This window comes from Caenorhabditis remanei, chromosome X, assembly GCF_010183535.1.
Source record: "Caenorhabditis remanei strain PX506 chromosome X, whole genome shotgun sequence".
In the NCBI taxonomy this organism is placed as follows: domain Eukaryota; kingdom Metazoa; phylum Nematoda; class Chromadorea; order Rhabditida; family Rhabditidae; genus Caenorhabditis; species Caenorhabditis remanei.
Window position 1 is genome coordinate 6443150 of NC_071333.1, and position 22402 is coordinate 6465551.

At 37.6% G+C, this 22402-nt stretch overlaps 5 protein-coding genes across 5 annotated transcripts; 1 reads left to right on the forward strand and 4 right to left on the reverse strand.

The window, feature by feature from the left end:
- Positions 1 to 937: 937 nt before the first annotated feature.
- On the reverse strand, positions 938 to 3154 carry GCK72_023223 (uncharacterized protein; the record flags this gene model as incomplete). Its single annotated transcript, XM_003106621.2, has 7 exons — positions 938 to 1013; positions 1091 to 1183; positions 1248 to 1426; positions 1473 to 1815; positions 1880 to 1980; positions 2034 to 2114; positions 2888 to 3154. 7 exons carry the CDS (start codon positions 3152 to 3154, stop codon positions 938 to 940), a joined length of 1140 nt encoding a protein of 379 aa, XP_003106669.2.
- Positions 3155 to 5341: 2187 nt separating this feature from the next.
- On the reverse strand, positions 5342 to 11475 carry GCK72_023224 (uncharacterized protein; the record flags this gene model as incomplete). Its single annotated transcript, XM_003106755.2, has 8 exons — positions 5342 to 5391; positions 6015 to 6165; positions 8623 to 8704; positions 10543 to 10736; positions 10794 to 10871; positions 10927 to 11019; positions 11072 to 11343; positions 11394 to 11475. 8 exons carry the CDS (start codon positions 11473 to 11475, stop codon positions 5342 to 5344), a joined length of 1002 nt encoding a protein of 333 aa, XP_003106803.2.
- GCK72_023225 (uncharacterized protein) lies at positions 9028 to 10479 on the forward strand (the record flags this gene model as incomplete). The annotated part of the gene is made up of 8 exons (XM_003106695.2): positions 9028 to 9126; positions 9373 to 9503; positions 9592 to 9661; positions 9707 to 9806; positions 9888 to 10013; positions 10060 to 10154; positions 10236 to 10358; positions 10408 to 10479. 8 exons carry the CDS (start codon positions 9028 to 9030, stop codon positions 10477 to 10479), a joined length of 816 nt encoding a protein of 271 aa, XP_003106743.2.
- Positions 11476 to 12150: 675 nt separating the features above from the next.
- Positions 12151 to 13265, reverse strand: GCK72_023226 (uncharacterized protein; the record flags this gene model as incomplete). Its single annotated transcript, XM_003106649.2, has 3 exons — positions 12151 to 12259; positions 12327 to 13112; positions 13168 to 13265. The coding sequence occupies 3 exons, from the start codon at positions 13263 to 13265 to the stop codon at positions 12151 to 12153; spliced, it is 993 nt and encodes a 330-aa protein (XP_003106697.2).
- Positions 13266 to 14586: 1321 nt separating this feature from the next.
- On the reverse strand, positions 14587 to 19876 carry GCK72_023227 (uncharacterized protein; the record flags this gene model as incomplete). Its single annotated transcript, XM_053735294.1, has 10 exons — positions 14587 to 14802; positions 14852 to 14991; positions 15048 to 15911; positions 16012 to 16125; positions 16252 to 16361; positions 16444 to 17211; positions 17262 to 17380; positions 17426 to 17477; positions 17524 to 18574; positions 19318 to 19876. The coding sequence occupies 10 exons, from the start codon at positions 19874 to 19876 to the stop codon at positions 14587 to 14589; spliced, it is 3993 nt and encodes a 1330-aa protein (XP_053578860.1).
- Between the last annotated feature and the right edge of the window lie 2526 nt (positions 19877 to 22402).

Consider the following 22402-nt stretch of genomic DNA (forward strand, 5'->3'; position numbering starts at 1 on the left):
TTGAACTTTCTAGAATGGTTTTTTTTGTTTGATGAATCATTTTCTCTGCCTGCCTAACTCTTTGTTTCATTCTGTATGTATTTTTGATTATGTTGACAACGACACGTTCGGTAATTGATAAGAGAAATTGAGAGAAATGGGAAAGCGAAAAAGAAAAATGAGATGAAAGAAAAAACATCGAGATAAACTTTGTTATGGATATGATAAAAACAAAATACGGACAATTCCAAAAGTCTCGGTATTATGTGCTCTGTCGTTTTTGTTTTGTGTGCCTCTGTGGTGCGTTGTGTGTGAGGGGGCGAGCAAGCCAAAGCGCAATCAATAGCCGATGGTCTTCTCCTCCCTGTGTGTCTTTGGGAGGATAGACGGACGGCGGAAGGCAGATCTCATCTCTGCGTTTCTTAAAAGTATATTCTATATCATATACTTGTCGTGCTCTCCCAGGGTCATTGCATTAGTGTGTCAGCGGGTAGAACATCTGTTTCTATTTTTCTCTCACCGAGAAGATTTTCCATCACGAGATCAACAAGGTTTTCGAATCTTTATCTGATTTATCGATAAGCAAAACGGATATTTTGGTATTTCATTCAGTTGGGGAAGACGGCACTTTCTAATGATGAGAATGTTTCGATGTTGTCTGTAATTTAGTTTTTTGAATTTTTCTGGCGGATATCCAGATATTTCTTTATTATGGACGGTTCTTAACTCCTTAAGTAAATGTCCTGCCTATTAAATTTACAAAAACTCATTTCGCGGGACTACATACCTTTATAGTGCAAATTCAAACAATTTCCAAATATTATTTATACTTAATCAGTTCTTTCAAAATACATCAATACAAATGAAATAAAGTTTCAAGTGGGAAAATCAACATAAAGGATTGATGATGACGAGGTGGCATAGTTACCGGTGCAACTGAAGAAGAGAACGTTGATGATCAAGTTTTGTTATGCCATTTTTTCATAAAATGTTTGGCAACTTCTATGGGATATGGCATCACGATTGTGTTGTTCCTGCAAGTTTGAAACACTTTTTACAGTAAATTGTTTGGTTTTGTATGTTTTAGAAACGAATTCTGAGAAAATCCTACCTTTCAGCAGAAATCTTAACTAACGTCTGCAAATATCTCAACTGAATTGTCATCTTATTCTGGGCAATGGTGTCAGCAGCAGTTTGGAGACATCTGAATTCGAACGAAATTGTGAATAACCAACCGAAAAGAAAGAAGAATAAGAAAATGAACTTACGCGCTAGCATCTTTCTCTCCTTGGGCAGCAATGATAGCAGCACGTGCCTTTCTGACAGCTTCTGCTTCTGCGGCCATACTTCTCATAAGTTGATGAGGAAGGCGAATATCCTTGATCTCAACTCTCTCCACCTTTACACCCCACGGATCAGTTCCTTCGTCGAGAACTTTCTCAGTGATCTGAAAATTTGAAATGAACTATAAAATGTGGAATCAGAATTCATACACTGGCAATAGCATCACGTTCACTGAGCATTTCACTGAGCGTTTTTGTACCCAAGACATTTCTCAAAGTTGTTTGAGCCAGAAGGCGTGTACTGAATTGAGCATCATTGACATTTGTCACAGAGATAACTGGATTGGAGACACGGAAATAGATTACAGCTTCCACAGACACTGTCACAGAGTCTCGACTCAAAATTTCTTGTGGTGGAACATCGAACGACAACACACGAAGGTCCACTATTTTCATTGTGTCGATGCATGGCAAAACAAAAAACAATCCGGGACCTTTCGTTCCTCCCTTGATAAGCCTACCCAACCGGAATATGACAGCTCTTTGATATTCTCTGAAAAATAATACATTTCCTTTTTTCTCAATCTTGTGAGGAGAAAACAAGAAGAAAATCTTACTTGACTACTTTTACACAAAAGAATAGACACCACGGAAATGAGAGTAGAATGAGAAGAAAAGAGAAGATGAGCATCATATGAGAAATAAGTGGTGGTGGTTCCTGAAACACATTCAATATTAAAAAGTGAAATGATTCAAGAAATGAGTACTCACTCTTTCTTCATGAAGAAGATGTCTTGTCCGAATAAGCCAACTTTGTGATCTGGCTCGCATTGGGATCTTCTCAATGGCATCCTGAAAAAGAGGAGTTGGGAAAAAGGAAACTCTATTAATAGAAAATTACTCTTAACCTATCTACGAGTGCCTTCTTAGTCTCATGTCATTAGTGGCCGGCTAGTTTTAATTGGTGCGCGGAGTAAGAAGACCAACAAGAGTAAACTAGCTGACTGCCAATACCAACTTCACATTAACTGAATAACGTCACTTACAGCGTTCAGAATATATTAGTAATTACTTTATAGGGAGAGGAGAAGTATACCGCAAAGATGCATTCAGAATACAACTGAACCTTTATTATTTTCAGAACACTGGTTCCCTTTTTAAAACATTATATCCATGAAGTTAAGACTTTCAGTTTCGAACAAACTTTTGAGTTGTGAAACACAAAAAAGTGAGAATGACTTTCTTCTCAATGTCAGTTACATTGCGAATATTTCAGTCGAAATTAAATTTGCCCGTGGGTTGAGGCATCTGATTCTAAATAAGGAAGAAAAACACGTCAGTTTTCAATTTCTTCTCTTTCTGCACCTTGTTCTGACTTTCAGAAGATCTCATACCTTTCTGGTGAATATAGTCGAAGTTTTATGAATTTTCATATTGATCGAATTGAAAGTATAGACTTCAAAGAATTGGTAGAAATTGAAAGTTTGAGTTTCCAAATAAAAATCTGAGACACGAGAATAAGACCTTATTGCTTTTCGTTTTTGTTAGAAAAAGGAGGAGAGAAAAGGAAGAGAAAAAAGAAAAAAGGGAAGGATGAGGGCGAGAACCTACACATATATACGCACCCTTTTATGCGGTGGCACTTCACCACGATCCAAGCCGAGCGATCTAATATCTGGCACAAACAACAAGTTTGGATTAATTGAAGCGGATGGAGGTGCCGATGCTTCATCCTTCACTGAAGCAGTGCTACTCCGACGCGAATCCGCTTCATTACTATATCCGGTGTCTTCGGACTGGAGAGTGTGAATACGACGCATGATCCTTTGACGACGCTCCGTAGCACTCATTTTGTGCATTCCTCGCCTTTCTTCACCGGGACTCCGCTCCATTCTACGTCAATTCTTATGAACAAAGACAATTTTAAAAGTAGAAAAAAGTTCAAAAGAGAAAAAACAGTTTGCAGAATGTGAAAAAAGAAACAAAGAGGTTTTTTGTGGAACATGGATTATAGAGAAGTGATTCAAAGAAAGAAATGACAATCATTAAGACTAGTTTGTCTCAAGTATCGAAGTTTTTTTGCTTTCATTTGGCTATTCCGAAAAATTTGAATTCATGCATCGCTAACATATACATCACGCTTTGAAAAGTTTTCGGAATATGAGTAAGTCGAAATGCGACCAGGTAGTAAGAACTAGAGTACTCAAGTAGGCAAATGAAACATGCATTCTCAATTAGATGTGAGAATCCTGAGCACGCATGTTCTATGACAAAAGTAGGTCTCGAGCCGACTTTGAACTTTTAGACAAAATTAGTGAACCGGAAATAGAAAGGGTAGTGAGCAGAGACTATTTTCAAATATATTCTGGGCCAAAGAAGCTACGAACAGCTGAGCGACGGGTGAAAAATTTTGCAACTTCTAGATTGTACTTGTTTCAGATTTATTTTTGATCTGAACATGTGTTTGTAAAATATAAAATATGAAAGATTGCAAATGCATTGTTATCCGCCATCCTCACTGCGGTTGATCAGTTGGGTATCGGACAAGACAAGAAGACAATTGTGTGTAACATGTTTTAAATTTTTGGACGACAACTCGACTCATCGAGCTATTGAGAAAAGAGGTGGAAGGGGGAGAATCTCTGTCGTTTTCTACTCTCAATGGTGTAGGTTTAGTTTTAATGGGCCGGAAAAATAAGTCGAAACATTTTTGGGGGGTAAAGGGGCGAAAAGAAGAAGATGCAAGTGGTTTGGTGACAACCAAAGTAAAAGTGCAGTTTAATTATGTGGACTGGGACATGTGGACGAAACGTTTTTCAGTGTGTATGTATTTCCATTTCTATTTCTATCTATTTCCGCACACCTACTAAGTAGCCAATATCCTATCTTCGTTGGGTATATGTTTCACTCGAAATTGAAGTGGACTTCGATCTAGAAGACGGAAAAAAGTGTTAGATAGAAAGATGTGTGAAACGTTTTGAATATGCATAGAGCATCTTCACCCACGTTTGTCGCGGGGGGTCCAAAGTTGTTCGGGCGCCAAAATTATGAATTTTTTTCACTCATACACTTTTTGGAGCGGAAGAACAACTTGATGTGCACATTTTGTAAGGAGAAAGAAAACATCTCCCCTTTTGATCAAGTTTGGCAAAAAACAAAAGAATAATAAGTATCCGAAATTGAGGTTTTTGAAAGATTTTGTTCCCCAAAATTGATCTTAATAAAAACAATGAAAAGTGTGTAAATTAGATATCGGTGATATTACTACAAATAAATCGATAAATATATGTATTAGTTTGAAAAAACATAATTAATGAATGATATATTTTTCAAAAAACCATTAAGGTTTTTCCTTGTTGAAGGAGTTGTCAAACTCAATAACGATAGATCTATTAATCTTTGCTATATTGATAAAAGATGAATTAACGAATTACAATGAATCTACATATTGAGAATAAAGTTCAAAATTATTTTTTATCTAGAAAATATTCTGCAAATATCAAGTTAGCTTACTTGTTTAGTTGATATATAAACTTTAGAAAAAAATCAATCTTCTTCTATAACTTCTCACCCTAACTTCTTTTTTAATCATAGTCAGAGTTATAATAGAACAAGTTCTCTGTTTACAAGGGAAAAATTCAAAGTCATATGCTGATTGCGCCCACTCGAAGGTGTTATGTGAGAATGTGAGGTTTTGTCTTCGCTCTCACATCCAGGCAACTAAAATTACAACAAATAGCATCCCAATGAGACACAAATAAATCAAATGACACGAAATGTCGATAAGACGTCGGCTCTCGCGAGGTGGGATATCTTTTGATTGTGTTCTTTTCTGTTGATGTTGACTATCAAGAAGACTTTAAAATTTATCAGGTTCAGAATAGGTAAGTATTGAATAGAGGGGTTGTGAAATGATATAGTTGTCAGTTTGAGTTTTGAATTCTTCAATTTTCCTCTAAATATTTGGATGGTCAGTAGCTTCCCTACGCGTTCCGCTTTCTTTCCCTCAGGCATTTTAACATTTTTCTTCCTGCTATTCTACAGATTTTCATAATAAATAATGAAACTCACTTCCAAGTTTATTCCAGAACTTGCATGAGCCATTCCACGTTTTCGAACGCTTCTGTGTCTGGAAAAAAGATTATGAGATTAGAGCAATAAGAGTTTTAAAGAAAGAATTTTCAACCCTCTCTGATTAAAATTTAAATTTTCAAATATCGAACACAGTACACACACATATCACCTTCCACATCACTTATTCAATGTAAAACAAATATAACATACTTATAAAAAAACATGCAACACTATACCTTCGAAATGATTTCCGGACAGTCCGGAAGAAAGAAGTAGGTGAAGACGAAGCAAGCATGGTTAAATGTCAACAAGTAGTAAGTGTGGTAGTATCAGAACACGAATAGGACAATGGGAGTGTGAGAGTAGAATGTCCCAACAATTACATTCAATTGATGAGCTTCTTTATAGTGAGAATCCTCAAAAGGAAGTGCCGATTTGGTAATTGTATGTCCGTCAAAACCGACTTCTTGGCGACGAAAGAATCTTTTTCTCTTTCTCCTTCTCCTTCTCCTCTTTTACTCCAAATGAATAATTGGTATTGCCTTAAGAGTTCTTTTTTGTCTCTTTATGTGGCTTTCCAACTTTTTTTCATTGGTTGAATTGGTCCTGAGAGTGCGGTATACTTTACTTTAGACAGGAAATACTAAAAAAATTGGCCCCTGGCAGTGGTATCCCGACTTGTTACTGGTGTCGGTGCAGATATGGAAATGAGTGGGGGACTTGGTAAAAAGTTGAAGGACGACTGAGACGGAGCCACTTGATCGAGTCTCGGTTTCGTTAGCACAAGTTGAGTGCCCAAATTAGTATGCGGTGGGGCTGAGGGCGAGCACTGAGATTAAGTCGTTGATTGAATAATACTCTGTGATTCTTGAAGCACTTCACAGCTTGGAATCCTAGCACTGGAATAGAGAAATGAAGTGAAATGAGAGGATTGAAGAAATGTCTTAAGTAAAATAATTTTATTGCTGTGTGGCTACTGTTTCTGGTTTGCAAAAATGCTATTTGGCTTGTATGATGTAACGAAAATTTAGTTAAACTTTGATTCTAATAGTTATGACCATTTTAGAGTGGGACCTATTAAAGTAAACTATTGAATTTTGAAAACCTAATACTGAAACCACAAATGATTAAGTTTGCAAAATGAAAGTCTTTGCAAAATGAAAGTTTTCGAATTTTTCAAAGACTCAATGTGAACTATCTATTGTTCCGAAAATTCTCAGAGGAGTTATGAACTGAAATGTTAATATCACGTTTTCATCATTAATAATTGTTTTCGCTAAAATCTAGAGTTGGAAAAATGTAAATATGTTTCAAATCTGTCAATCAGATTTCAATCAAAGTAAATTCAAGTAAGTTTCAGATCCCAAGCCAGAAAAGTATTTTGCAGTTGAAAAGTTGGGAATATCAGGATGACTACAAGAATTCATTATACAACGTCATCAAAACAATATAATTCCGCGTGTTTCCAACTTGGAACACTGAAAGATACGGCTCTGATGAGACCTCAGAAAGAAAAAGCAAAAAGGAAATGAGAAATAACAAGGCAACGCCTAGTACCCAGTCTCCTTTCCTTGTTTCTGCCGTCTAATATGTATAAGGTGTGTATGCATACCGCTCATTACGCACCACAACTCGTCACTGATTTCGAGTCGAGCTGATGTAGAATGTTGAGCATTCAGGCGCAAGAGAAATTAGAGAAGAATATGGGGGACGTGACTAAAAATCCGGCTGGCGGACGCTGGAGCACTCCGGGTCCACATCAGTTTCTTTGGAGCTATACCGATTAAACATGTACATACACAATCGATGGAAGACGCTGGAGGTCAAAAGAGGGATGTACAGAAATAGTGCTTCTTTTGTTTAGAAATGACGATGTGCACAAATGAGCCGAAAGGCGTCTGGGAAAACGAAGGGTGTGAAGTTACTCATTACACCTCCGGGAATTGCACTTCCCATCATCGCCTTTTTTGTTGACGGAGTAAGTTTTGACGTATTTTAGTGTGAGCCGGTTTTTGTTCTCTTTGTTCCTGTTTTTCGTGGAATATCAGGAAATGAAACTTTTCGAAATTCCATGCATACGAACTATGCACAGAAAATAATGGAATGTGCAACCACACGTTTTCATACATACATCTGCAAACAAAAGGCATGCAAAAAAAGAATGATATTCACATAGCAATGAGCAAGGAGAAAAACGAGATTTTCAAAAAAAAAAGGTGTGAGAAAACATGAATTGGAAAATGGGAAAAATTGAGACAGATAGGACAAAGTAATTTCAAGAGTAAGGGGAAAATGCTATGAAACGTAACAAGATATCTTCTAAAGTTTCGTGAGAATCAGAGAAAGTCTGAGAAAAAAAGACACCGGAAAGATTTTTAATAGTTTTTCGAAGTTTGTCGTAAAATTGAGTTTAGGAACACATTTCAGGCATCAAAAAGCTTATTTTAAAAGAATGGAACCAATATGAAACAGTATTGAAACAGACAGTGGTTTTAGCTAGATCTCGTTTAAAGACACTCGCATTCCAACACTGCTTAAATTATTCTTTGAAGGCTGCCTAGTTGAAAAAATGTTCCGTTTTTTCAATGCATACGTTTTTTTCAAAAGTTCAAGAAGCTTAAGATCCTCCTCCTTCTAGTGTTAGTGATCCTTGGTTAGCGAAGATGTAAATTGAAATTTACACTCTAGAAAACACTGCCAAAATAACATTTTTCCAACTTACCTCCTATCTTTGGTAAACCCGGTAACTGTCAGTAAATCCTTCATGGTTAGATTTTCTCGACAGTTTGAAATCAGAAGAGTAGTAGTCACGAATATGTTTCTAGCTTTTTTCCTGCACCACTGATCCCGAGGGGTCAGATTCTTCTAGATTCCCAAAAGGTCAGTCAAGCAGAACCGTGGTCAAAACTTGTCAAAAAGTTTTTGGCGGAAAAATTATCTTTTTTGTGAAGCAAATGATATCTAGGTGCGATTGTCGCGTGTGTAGTGCTCAATGACACGCAGTTTATTACAATCATAGGCTGGGATGAAAGAAAAAAATGTTCTGCGAAACGGGTGTCAGTGGTTTGACATATGAAGTTAGAAAAAAAGATGATAATGATTGAGAGGTAGCTTCAATCGCAACATTTTCTGCAAGACGTCATGGGAATGACTCTTTTGCTGAGAGACTCTGTTTTGACTGCTACTACTGCATTTGTCTTTTTGATTCAATTGTCCCTCTCACCAAATATTTCCTTTATTGCATGTTCTAGCATTCTAACATGCTCTAATAAACAATTATACTCACTTTTGGAGCAATCGGTGACTTGGCGATGGCGACGGTGAATTTTCTCCACGCATCGATGCATCTGGGGTCGGGGTGTCCATTCCTGAAAATAATTATTGGTACGAATTTTTCAAACCAGGGGGAGTTTTAATAACAAAATAAAGTAAGTAATCTGGAAAATCTATAGATATGAAAGGGATACTATCAGGAACAATACATGACGGTATGTGTTTTATTAGTTTTCATGGTTCAGTGATTCTCAGAAGGAAATTGAAACTCTGTTGATGCAAACATCCTGTGAACTCTATTTTCTGAATTTCTAAGTCTAAACTTAGCAAAAGCACCATTTCAAAAACTATAAAACTTGTGGTTTGCCTTGCCATTATATTATTTTCTTCTAAACGGTTATATTACTTTCAAATTGGAATGACATTCGAAGGACCCAAATTTGAGAGCTCACTAACATCTACGATTCTCGGTTCAGCCGAAACGCCGTCCAATATTTTCTTACATGTGAATCCCGCAGTAAGTCTTCTTTTGCCAAATTATCCGGAAACAAATTGGTAGACCTCCCAGTTTTCCCCCTCGTCGTTCTTTTTTCTCAGTGTGAAGGGCTAATTAGATGTAACGAGGAAATGAGGGAGGAGGAAGAATCAATAGGAGAACGCCAGATTTTTTTTTCTAAACAAGTTTTTTGAGAAAGAAAAGAACAGAATTCAAAAAAAACAGTTACTCATTTTCATAAATGTAAAACACTTGCACATTTGTCAGGAAGAAACAAGCACGAAACAAGAAGGCGAGACAAATGTCACATTTGAAAGTATTGTCGAAAGCGCTGAAGACGATCACATGGAGAGTGAGCATCAACTACAGCTTATTCTTGATTGTATACTACCGCCTAGGTGAGTTACCTGGTAATTTAATAAATTATCTGCTTGGCGTGTGAGGAGAACGAAAACAACGTGGCTGAACGAAACACATATTTTATAGAGTTTACGAACAGAACGGAAAACTATGGAAACAACAAGCGTCGCTTCATCCCGCAACTAGATTGGACATGGTGAGAGAACCGCATAAAAAACTTTGTATACAATTGAAATTGAAGATAAATCTCGAGGAAAAACTAGAGAGCGAATTGAAAGACAGAGGTGCTAAACCATTCGGAATATGTCCCATCCGACGAGATCTCTACGGCCAGTTTTTTGGTGAGTCCCTTTTCCCAAACGTTTAGCGCTTAATGATCCCTTTCGGAGGAAGGACAGGTGTTTGTATCATTCTCATTCCAGATGAACTAATCCGTCAAGTCAGTGTGTCTTGTGCAGAACGAGGTCTTTTATTGGTTCGTGTTCGTGATGAGATTCGGATGACGTTTGCAACTTACCAAAATGTTCTTGAATCGGCTATTGCTTATGGTGAACTTAATCACTGCACCACAATTCAATTCATATTTCATTCCAGGCGTTCGCAAGGCATTATTTATTGAGAATGAGCAAACCAGAGCAACAACGGAGTGGAAAGTGCAGAAAGAGAAAAACAAAGAGCTTCTTTTGAAGGTGAGAACAAAAATAAATGGAAAACCATTAGAAATCCTAATGAGAAAATAGCGATTACACCATGTACAACGGATGTTGCAGATCGCCCAATTAGAGAAAAAATTGGCAACGGATAAAATTGTAAGCGAGGAGGAATTGGAAATTGTTGAGCAACGAATGAAGGATACCAATGAGCGTCTTGTGGAGGCTAATCGCATCTTGAAGGTTGATCTTTCGCAAAGATAGTCGAAGAGAGAAAAACTAATTGTTTCAGAATCAGCTTCAATCAATTCTTCAAATGGATGATATGTCGCATGTGAAAGTTGGTGATACATTGGCACAGTAACAATCCTTTACTTTTTAAACTCATTATATGGTCAAAAATTTGAGTAATGAAACATGAAATTACATATTTGTATAGTAATAATTGATTTTTCCTTGAAGTTCATCGGTGAATGGAATGGAACCACAGAGAAAACTGTTATCTTCATAAGTGGGAGACTTCGAAAATTCTTGTTCGTTCCAAAAGCTGTTCTTGAATTGGATTTTTATACTGTTAAACCAAACTCTATCGAGAGTCGGGAGAAGGTATTGGTAGACCAGCTGAAAGTTCCACAAATGTACTTTACTGCACTAGGCTTTCAATCTCTTTGAACTCACCATTTCATGGATCCTGTGATCAATTGGAGCATTACTCGTGATTCCGAAGTGGATTGCCCGAGCCAAGTACTTTCTCGTCTAAATCATTTTTCGTCGAAATTTTTTTTGTTACATTGCTTTTCTTTCAACTCACAAACTCCGATTTGTCATAAACTTTCTGCAAAAAAGTGAAAGCAAGGCAGTCGAGGTTGTCACGTGTCAAATTATAAACACTTGGCCAAATGTTCTGCAAGTTCAGAAAAAAGTTGATTTTTGCACTCAAAAGAATCAAAACTCACATCTTGATCACACCCGAATGGTCGGAAAGCAAAGTACACCACTGACATCAGTTTTTCAGTGGCGTTCACCAACCCGTCATCGTTCTCGAAATCAATGATTTGCTCTGTGAAAATCTGTTTGGCGTAGTCGGGAACAGAAGTATCCAGAGTTAAAAGTTCTTCCTCGTCAACCTCCTTCTTTGAGTTCTCCGTTAGTTGATACGCTTTCTGAGTTAGGTAGTGAGGAATTTGAATCTGCTCAATCAATCGTTGTAGCCAATATTCATCGACAACTGAAACAATCTAGCTCAAGAAGAACTATACTATTCTCTGAAATCCTTACGATTTTCATCTCCGGATCCTTCAAAAGATTGAAAGTGTCCTCCAGAGAGAATCGACAAAAAACACAGCAGTTCGAGTAACATGGAAAATTGAGAATGAGAAGAAGAGAAAGCGTCAGATGTGAGCTCAGTGTAATGACACTTGCGAGTAAATTTTAGTTTACATTATCTGGCACCACCCTCTTTCTCCCTCCTGACTCATCTCGGTTCTTCTTTTGAACGCAAAACGAACTTTCAGTGTAAACTCATTTTCAAGAAAAAGCAGTTTGGAAGTTGAGGAATGTGAACCTTTTGATTCTGCATTCTTTCAGGATACAACTTTAGTCAGAAAAGAAACAGAATTGTACAGTTATTGAGAAAACTAGAGAACAAAAATGTAGCTCTATCCTGAAAATACAGAAGTTTACAAAATACGCAGAAATTTACATTAAAAGGAACGATGTCTTCATTTAATTTGGTACTGTTCATACTTTAAGTCTCAAAACCCGCGCATTCTTACTCCTGGTTAGACAATCTTGTTGCTCACAATCCAATACATACGATACCCGATATACCTCCTATTTTCCCTTCCTCAGGTAATGTTAAACTCATCAACTCTAAACATCGCACAATTGAATTTTTCTGTTGAGTAGATGAATCAACCGTTTGAACTAGGCTTCATATAGCAGTAAGAGTTGATGAACTCCCTGGAAACAATTTTCCGCTAATAATACACAACATCAGAAATCAAATAAAAAAGGAAATGAAAACTTCCACATTCTATTGGAATGTGAGCATCACTCTATCGCCTTTCCCGCTTTGGAAGTTGACAGTGACCATTCTTCCGTCTTGTCTTCTGAATTGGTAAACATCTGCGTACGTGTTGTCTCTGCAAAATGAAACAGTTGAGTAGATATTTATAATATTTTCGAAAAAGGAAACAAAAAAAAACTCACACCACAACGTTGATTGATTCCAACTTGAATAATTCGTTTCGATATTTTCTTTTACATCCTTCCTGGCAATTCATAGACATAGTTTTCGTTTGTTCTAATCCACCATTAGCCCAGGCATTTATGCAAGCAGCAAGTCCTTCTGGACTGATGATGAAGTAGTTGTCTGGCTTCCTCAAATTGTATGGAGCCTCTTTTCCAATGCGAAGATTTGTGCAGCTCATCTCCAAGAGCGATTCTGGAGCAATCCAGCCACTGGTGGGTAGATCCACAAATGAATATTTAAGTGAAATCTTTACTGGTTCCAGAGATATCACAGTTGTATCCAGTTGTAGGTGTTCAATGTTTTTCTTCTCCATCAGAATGTCGACCTCCTCGACGGTCAGTTCTGGGCAAACCAGTTTGAACAGATTGAATCTGCTCATATAACTCCCAATGAAACCAAAATGGATGTTTGAATCGAAGTTGAACTCCCTGATCTTGAAAAGCCGAATGAGGAAATAGCTGAGATTTTTAAGCATTTCATGTTTCTCAGCCTGGGATTCTCCACATGCGATGAAGAAAACACGTTGACGACGGTAGAATTTGGTCGCCAGAAATCCAATTCTGTCCTCATTGTTTCTTTCGGGAGGAGAGAGCCGGAAGACAATCTTTTCCGTGTTTGGGATGTCAGGGAGAATGTTGATGGCGTAATGGCCAGGTGCTCTCACCAGCCATTTGAGGTTTGCTTGAATTTTGAGCAACTTCGCAGTGATGTGGATGTGTGGGAACTTCAAGGACAGATCGATTCTAAAAAAATTACCCTCTCGAACTTTAATGTAATTTAATCTCTTAACACACTTACATGTCTATCAAGTCCAGTTTTGCGAGAATCGGCTCCAGGACAACTGATGGGAGAACAACAACTCTCTGGTTGAGCTCCTTTTGCTCTGACTCCGACATTTGATGATCTGAAAATATACATTTTCAAAAAATGTTGAGTGCATTGTTTAGAAAAGCCAAGTTTAAGTGAACAAGAAAAAGAAATACAAAATTAAAACGAATAATCAATGTCAGAACGCCAAATAGGAAAAGCCAGAGCCGTGAAATGAAGCATGCGCACAGCAGAGCACGTTTGCATCGCTCTTTGGAAAATCTCTCTGCTGCTGCCCTTTTTAATACATCCGATTTCGCAATTTGATATGATATGTTTTAGATAATGAGAAGAACTTGTGTTTTAAAGAGAACGAGGTTAATTTTGATTTGCTAGATATGTATAACAACTCAAAATTGAGTTAATTGTTTGCAATGATGAGGAATCTTGTTTCAAGAAACTTCCATCTTTTATAATTACAATAACTTTAATTTTAAAAATAGAAAACAAACATCCAACAGTCTTCTAACAAGACTTCTGATAACTATATGCATAAAACAGAAAATTCAGATGTATGGGGTTTGGAAAAGGGTTTCCCATTTTTCATCTTGCTATTCCTTCCTTACTTTGACTGCTAGAGGATTAGCAATTTCAAAATAGATAAATCCATATTATCGCATAGATGGAAACAATGTTTGCTGGTTGATCTAATAATTATTTTATAAACGTCGAGGTTTATTTCTATTAGTTTCAATTCACATCTGTACATATTTAGTAAAATAGAAATCAATATAAAAAACTCAGAAATTTATAAAAATGTAATACATTCAACAGTCAGAGCCTCATGTACTTTTTTAGAACAACTTGCTTTTTGGAAATAAAATTGTACAAATATGTGGAAAATAGAAAACAGAAATTTTTTTGAAAAGTAGATCAAAAATGCTTTTAATATTCAAAAGCCTTCTAATGAGGTATGTACGTTTTCCGATCGAATGATTCAACTTGCATGGTTGAGAAACTTTTTCGAAATAATTGGGCTCAATATCTATTCTGAACAGACGTTTAAAACCAAAAGAAACTTGTTGTACACTTAATCTAATCGAACAACTATTTACTTTCGTGAAGTTAATAAATAAAATATATTTTGAATCTTGTAGATAAATACTAATGATTCTTGATATTGCATGTCCTATAAAGCATTAATTTTATCATATGTAAACAAATTAACTTTTTATTATAACCGAGATTTCAATGATGGATTTAATTATGTTGCTTCAATTTTGAAAAGAGATCAATCAGGAAAAAACACATCGAAAAATTATGTCAATTATTATGAGCTAATTAAAATGAACACGGTAAAACATTGTGGATTCTCATATACAATTTACACTGTGTTTGGAAACAATGAAATTATAAGACGGTTTCCTGGGTCAATATTTTTTCATAGTCATCATGATAAATAGCCCATTCTTCGAACAATTCAATTGTCGGGTCACCAGCATCAGGCTCAGATATTCCAACGGTGTAATTTATGAATAGGGAGAGGTCCTGATACATATGCTCTTTCCAATATCGGTACTGGCGTATAGCTCTAACATATTTTAGTTCGGGAATTCTCTGGTACCTCTGAATTTGAAAGCAATTAATTTCAGTTTTCGTAAAATTTATGACTTACTCTCAACGCATCCAATTCTCTCAAAGAGCAAATTCCTTCCGACATTCTGAATCGACCTTTCTCTGGTAGAGTCAACTGGTCACGAGCATCCTTGTGGAAGGCGGGATCTAAGTCAAAGTATCGGGCAATTTTTTCGGATCCTGAAAATTTAAATATGTAATCATAGACGAAAACCTAGTGATCTTTTGAAACTCACTATCTCTGATAGGCCTCATATCCAACATTTCAAATCGACAAAGATTAGTAACTACTCCGTCCATAGTCGCTTTCCAAATAATTTCATCCTCCTTTGATACATTTGGATTCATTCTTTGTTGAATACGTTCCCGTGTATTTTCAATCAGCAGATATTTGGCTTGTAGTAGTTTTTCCAAAGTATCTTTGTCAATTTCTTCTCGAACTTTGGCTAATCTCTCTTTTTCTTCCTCCTCAGCAATTCTCTTTGCTTCGAACTTGTTTATTTTTGATCTCTTCTTCTTCTCCCTATTAATCAGGTTCATTAACCTTCTTTTCTGAGATTTCTGTTCCTCCTCTCTAAGTTTTTTCTGTTCATCTTCTTCTCGCAGTCTCAGTTCCTCCAATTCCTGCTGTCTAGCCAATTCTTCTTCCTGAATTTTCTTCTTTTCTTCAATGATCTTCTGTTTTGCCATTTTCTCTTCTTTTTTCGATATCGCACGCTCCATTTTCTCCTTCTCTTCTTTCTTCCTTTGAGCACGAAGTAACTCTTTCTCTCGTCGCTTCTGATTTTTGTGAGCCGTATCTTTTACAGGTCTTTCTTTTTGTTTTGTGCTGGTCGGAGTGGATTGACTATTTCTCTCATTATGTCCGGAGGTAGAAGCGCCAGAAGATGTTGAAGAATGTTTGGAGTAAGAAGAAGAAGACGCACTTGGACACGAATACCCTCTGGTGTCCTCATCATCATCATCGTCATCAGAATTGTTATTATGCTTATTAGCAAAGGGTTCATTCCGACAACCTTGAGCGGCGTCCTTTTTCTTTTTCTCTTTATCTTTTTCAGACAGAGACTGACTATTCGAGCACGATGGCCCATCTGGACCCCCTGGAAAGAAAACACATTTATTCACAAATAGCACAAAACGATATTTATTTGCCTTGGTTAACACATTCATCGATTTTTTCGTATTCATTATGTCCTGAACATTTTTGCAAAGCTCGTGCCGCTAGTTCTGTTTGATGACGTCGTTCTAATGCTTCCATCTCGGCTTCAGTTGGGTACCAGAATCCACGCGGCTCCAGAAGAAGTGGTCCGGATCCTGTAACACGCAACAAAAAACGATTAGCCACAGTCACGAGTGCACAAGTGTTATTTCAGTGTTAATATCAGTGTGAAAATGAGACAATGACCACCACAGTACAATTTGTGTTAGCTTCAAACTTACCTCTGACGTGCTCCGGGTCATTAACATCGTCATTATGTTCTAGCATGCGTCTTCTGAATTCCTCAAAGTTTTCATGAGAGGGTAGGGTTCTGTGGGGAATATAGTTCACCCTAAAATGAAGAAGAAATGTGGTTGGGGGACCTAAGGGGACAATTCTTCCTCCTAAACTAATTGAAAACAAAACCAACTAACCCTGGTGCTCGACGTGCAACTCCAATCAAAGGAATTCTGTATGGTGGAAATGGGACACGAGCCATGAATTCCCTTTGTGTCGGTATGATGAATCTTAGTAGCTCATGATCATGAATCCATGCTCGGGGAAATATTCCATCCATTTGCCTAATGGTGCTTTCATGGGATTGGTGACGTCGACGCAATACTGGGACTGGTCTGAGACGTGGCGGTGGTTGGGGTAGTTGCTGTTGTTGCTCTTCTCGGTTGACTGGTGGAGGTGCTTGTCCAGAGATTTGAGCCAATGTGTGATGTTCACCCACCCTCCCATTTTGTACATTGTTACTATTTCCATTCCGATATTGTGGTGGTATTTCAGGAAGACGACGATGAGATGGTCCAGGTAGTCGATCGTCAAAGAGTGGGGCAGGTTGTCGGGTGAGAGGTGGATGGCCTTGTCTCATTGGATTAGTACGAAGCGTTGGCATGTTAGTTGGGTAAGTCATACTGCTAGTAGACCTGCCTCTGTTAGATGGTAAACCTTGGGTTGTGAAAGTGGAAAAACGTGAGGATCGCTGGGGTTGCAAAGAGCATCCATTAGAAGTTGAAGGACCGGATGAACTGACAGTGTTTGTATCAGGTTGGGTAGAACCGGATGTGCTTGTGCTGGGTTGAGCTGATCTCGAAGCGCTTGAGCTGGAACTGGTACGGCTCGAACTAGCTCCAAGAGGAAATTCTGGGCTGCTTGGCCTTGTGCTATTGTCAGAATTGTCACCATCATCCTCGGCACTGAAATTACAACAATAGAATTCTTCTAATGTATAAAATAGTAAACTCACTTTGGAAACTCGGTGTACATAATGATGGTGGCACGTTGTCCAGTTTTGAGAAGCTCAGCCATTTGCTCGTGCTCAAGTTTGTTCAAATTGATTGAAAAGTGATCATCTTCCAGTTTAACCTTTAAAAAAAAAGTGAGATGCTATTTAGGAAACTTATGATTTACCGTTTTCGGAGTGTCTTTGATGTATTTCTCAAAAGTTGCGGAGAGACGAGGACTGAAAACAAAAGTAATCGACATTAAGACTTTTTTACTGTACAAACCTGTCAAAACACATTTTTGAGAAATCTCTTTCAGACTCTCTTCCTTCTGGAATAGCGACATCCTTCTTGGACATGAAGAACTCAATTTTCAATTTTTTACCATTTCCCCCTTTTTGAGAATCATCGAGACCGGGATTTGAAACACGTTCTTCTTCGAACCCATCATAATCTTGGATAATTGCTGGTGCAGTAATACGGTTTGACACATTAGCCGATTCCCATGCGTCTGGATATTTACGGAAGAAAGTTTTCACTTGATCCTGAACATCTCCAATTAGTTTTACATATTCTTCTGCTGCCGCTTCTGATAAATTTCTTTTGGCAACAAGTGGAAAGTTCAGAGCGTTAAAAATGTAAGTCTCTAGTGGTCGTTGTTCGGATTCCGCTATTTCCTCCACGAAAAGAGTATTTTCTTCGTGGCTGATTTGTTCCGACTCAATTTTTGTTTCTTTTTGCGGCTGAAGCTCTTCAACTGTCTCTACTGGAGACGGAGTTCTCACTTCTTCGGACATCGAGTTGGAGAGAGAAGATGGGGAATCTGAGTTGCTATTCGTCAAGTTCATTTCTTCTACTTTTCCAGACAAGTCGCTTGGAGAAGCTGCCAAAACACTATTTGGTGAGATTAAATTGGCCTTGCTCTCGATGCTGGGTGGGGCTTGAAGTGGCGTTTCAGTTTTTACTGGTTGAGTCTGATTATTAGAAAAATGAGCGTTGTGTTGATTTTGAGGAACGGATGAATGAATTTCTGAATAACCGTCGGCATTTTGGTAGACTTGAACTTCACCGTTTGCAGAAGCAAAAGCAGGGTTCACAAAAAGCGCAGGTTTTGGTTCCTTTTTCGGTGGAATGTTGATTGCAATTTGAGGAGGCGGAGGGATTGGTTCTGGTGCAATATACTTCTCCTGATGACCGTTTGGCTGATTCGGTGGTTGCGAAACTGGATTGTAACTCATTTGGTGAGGATTAGAAGCTTGCATTCCATTGAACCCACTATGTGGAGAAAGTGTGACCATATGAGGGAATTGGCTTGGTGGTGTGGTATACGCTGGAGCTGAAAAAAAACATCCAATGTCCGATCTCATTTTTGTATGAATATAGGTTTTGGTCTCCTCTAGATATTGTAATTTCTCTAGATATTTTTGGCGGTTTTCTTCTCAGAGAAAAATGACTAATTTCTATATTTCCCTGTCTAAGAATATTTGTAACGAAAATTGTGATTCTGCTCTAGAATCGGATTTTATTGTTTCGTATTGGATTCTAGAATCTGGCGAAGTTAGGAGAATAGGGGGAACGGAAAAATAGTAGAAATCGAGTGTACTTTTACAATAAATCCCTAAACCACAAAAAATGATAAATTGAAATAACATTTAGAATTTTTACTTAAATATTAGATTCTTCAGTTGTAATCTTAAAGAAAAATTGTGTTAGGGAACAGTTTTTCGCTAAACAAATACCATAATGTTCTAAAATATTATAAGAAAGTTTTTGGTTTGTGTAAGAATATTGGTTAGTTATTCCGCATAAAAACGTGCCAGGTGTGTGAATTATATCTTACTATACATATATTCTTCTGCAACGTGAGGCTAAATCCATACAAAAAATATACAAAATACTGCCTCTTAACCATTATTTGGTGTCCGAAAACCACAATGCTTTTTGATCTCATTTTTTGGCCTCCACATTACAAACATAACCAGTGTTGTTCTATTAAACTGACTGCTTAAGATGAACAATATTCATCTGGGAAATCATTTTGTTATCTGATAATACCATCTCATTTATTTTTTCACATACCTGGTGTTGGGTTTGGAGCTGGCATGTACATCGGTTGTGGAGGGACCATTTGTTGCTGTTGAGGCATTATTCCTTGCTGCTGAGACTGTTGTGAAATCATTACAGGTGGAGGCATCATGTTTTGAGAAACGCTCTGCGACGGTAGTGGAACTGTGTAGGCTTGGTACTGTTGGTAGCCCCGGTTCATTCCATATCCAGTTGGTGGCCCATATCTGTTTCCGTTTCCATAAACTGGAGGACCTTGAAAACTCCAGTTCGTCTGGTACTGAGAATTGTTAGCCATTGGAGGGGGCATATTCTGGTACGTTGGCTGGCGGTGTTGTCCGTTTCTATTCCCATATCTTCCATGGTTTCCAGAACCCGAGTTATGACCATAGGTTTCATAACCTCCGTTACCATTTGTATGTCCTGATTGTTTTTCTCCGTTGTAAATTGGATGACCTGCATGATTACCGTGGCCGTTTCCTTGATAACCGTTTTGTTCGTTTTGGTATTGTGCGGATTCTCCAAAATGCTGCTGCTGACCGAATGTTTCTTTTGGTCGCTTATTGGACAGCATTACCAACTGAAAGAAAAAACACTTTTCTAGACATGCGGAAATCGAATTTCTATGTTTCCGTTTGCTCATATATCCTTTTCACGACTTTGAACGTTTTCATTTTTATGAGACCAGCTTGACGGCCATCACGCGTCGACTCGCGGAGAACAGCGTTTTTTACCATAGAAACATCACATTTTGGTTTCTACGACACAATGTTTTTTTCTATTTTCGGGAACTTTGAAAAATTCTGAATTCTAGTAAGAAAACGTGGAAAAAAGCTGAGGACCTTATCTTAAAAATATAATTTTAATCTGTTGATATATATTTAAAGACAATTTAAATCAAATGTTGCTTTTTGTAGATTCAAAATAGGGATTCAATGTTCCATAAGTGAGTGGTTTCGGATACTTTCAGATTATAGTTTTCTACAAGTTTTGAACCTATAAAGCTGTTACAAACGATCAATTATCAACTCACCGCTACAAACACCAGCAACAGTAATGTTGGGGAGATGGGAAACCGGAATGCTTTCATAAGCAACAGAAACTCAGACTTATATAGTCTGGAATCAAGAAAATCAGATAAAAATGAACGAAAGCAGCCACGATTGGGAATTTAGTCTTGGCGTTTGAGTCAGAAGAGCGGATGAATAGGATGAAAAAATCGGCTCGGGAAGAGTGAGAAACAAAGAAGTGGGCGTGGCCAGAGCAATGTTTGGAAACAGGAGGGTCTAGCCAGTAGCTAGATTTTATGCCTACAGTAGGATTTTTTGGGGCTGATGGGAGGAGTCTCCTTCATGACGTGGAAGAACAATATGATACAAAAATTGAGTCCAAAGAGTGTATGTATTCTGGAATATAGTGCAGACTACAATAAAGATCAAAAAACTAAAAACTTTTGAAAGTGCAGATAATTTGGAGTAGATGGAAATATAAATGTTGTATAGCGACAATTCAGAAGACAGCAAATGCATAACTTTTTGGTGAAATTTATTTTTAAGCAAAGATTGGACAAAAAAGTAATCTGATGAAAATTATGTTTTTCTACATGCGTGCGTTTCTAAGAAGGGTTTTACAATATGTCCAAGATTATTTTTTAACCAGCCTGGCTGCCGCGCCTTCGGCGCTTCATCCGGCTGGCCTCTCCTCATTTACTTGTTCACCTTCTCAGAAGTGTGTCCGCGTGGCCGAGTGGTCCAAGGCGGTGGTCGCTGCCCGAAGAGGGCAAGTTCGGTTTTGGGCTCGGCCGCCTTTCTTTCTCATTTCTCAAAATTTGCGGACATTGGGACAGATGGACAGACTCCACATGCGTTTTATATATAAGAATGATTGGCTTCTTTTTACAAAATCCTGGTTTTTTCACATAACCTATCACAAAAACTGTTATTAAAGTTTTTTGAACAAATTGTTTTTTCAAACATTCAAAAAAGTTTCAGAAAGAACTATAACAATTTCAAGATTTATGGAATCGTACCTCAAAGTTATACATAAGAACAATACAAATTTCATGAAAAGTAAAACTTCTGAAATAATTTGTTATCCCTGACCACCTCATATTCGGAGTTTCTTCTGCCGCAGACTACCCGTCATATACAATATTCTGTCCTGGTCAGTAAAATGAACTATTATCAGAGCAGTACTCACAAAGACATTTGGTTTTTGATATCTATTTTGAAAGCAATTTTCAAAATTGAGACTGATAGCAGTTTCGCCTCTGTCTCTGACTATTTCCTTGAATTTTTCACTTCATTAAGACGCGAGTTCTTGACTATCAGCGACTCGTCTAAAGTCATTCAATGAAAAGTTATAGCTGTCAGAGATAGTGCCACTGCTTGATGTCAAAGTACACACAATTTGATTCAGAATATGTCTAAATGACTAAGTGGTTCCAAAAAGACAGAAATTTTGAAATGTAAGATGAAATAAAAGAGTAAGTTTTACACAAAGAGAAAGTGGACCAAAAACATAAATTTCCCGTTGAAGAGTCGTAAAAGTTCTGTCAAAAACGAAAGTGGAGTTTTTGTAGAAATTTGGAAAAGAATAATAAATTTAAAGAATGACGTGAAAGTATAAATCATAGGTGATGTCATGTAAAATCTTACTGAAACATTCAAAAATAGGTCCGTTTTCCCGAAAAAGGGAACGTTAGAAGAACACTAGAACTTCTCAAACTTTTCTGTTTCTGCAGACTTCAAAGTCGTGCTTATGAAGAGTTTAAGTCGAATTTTAGTGTCCAATCAAAAACTTGTTCATTTTTTTGGATTCTGCTACAAAATGAAAAGAAGTAGCATAGATATTAAAAAGAGAGAAGCCGAACTGAGTGTCACCACCTATTCTAAAAAAGAAAATGCTGGTGAAAGCAAAATGGGACGTCGTCTAGATTCACGGCCCACCACGTCCTCCACCCATCTTTTTGCCCTTTCTGGGGGATGCCGCTCTTTCAGGAAACATCTGCTTAATTCGGAGCTCGCGAAAGAAAAGAAAAGAATGTGAAAAGAAAACGTTTCTTCATTTCTTAGCGCCGTTTTCAAGCTCAGCAGTCGGA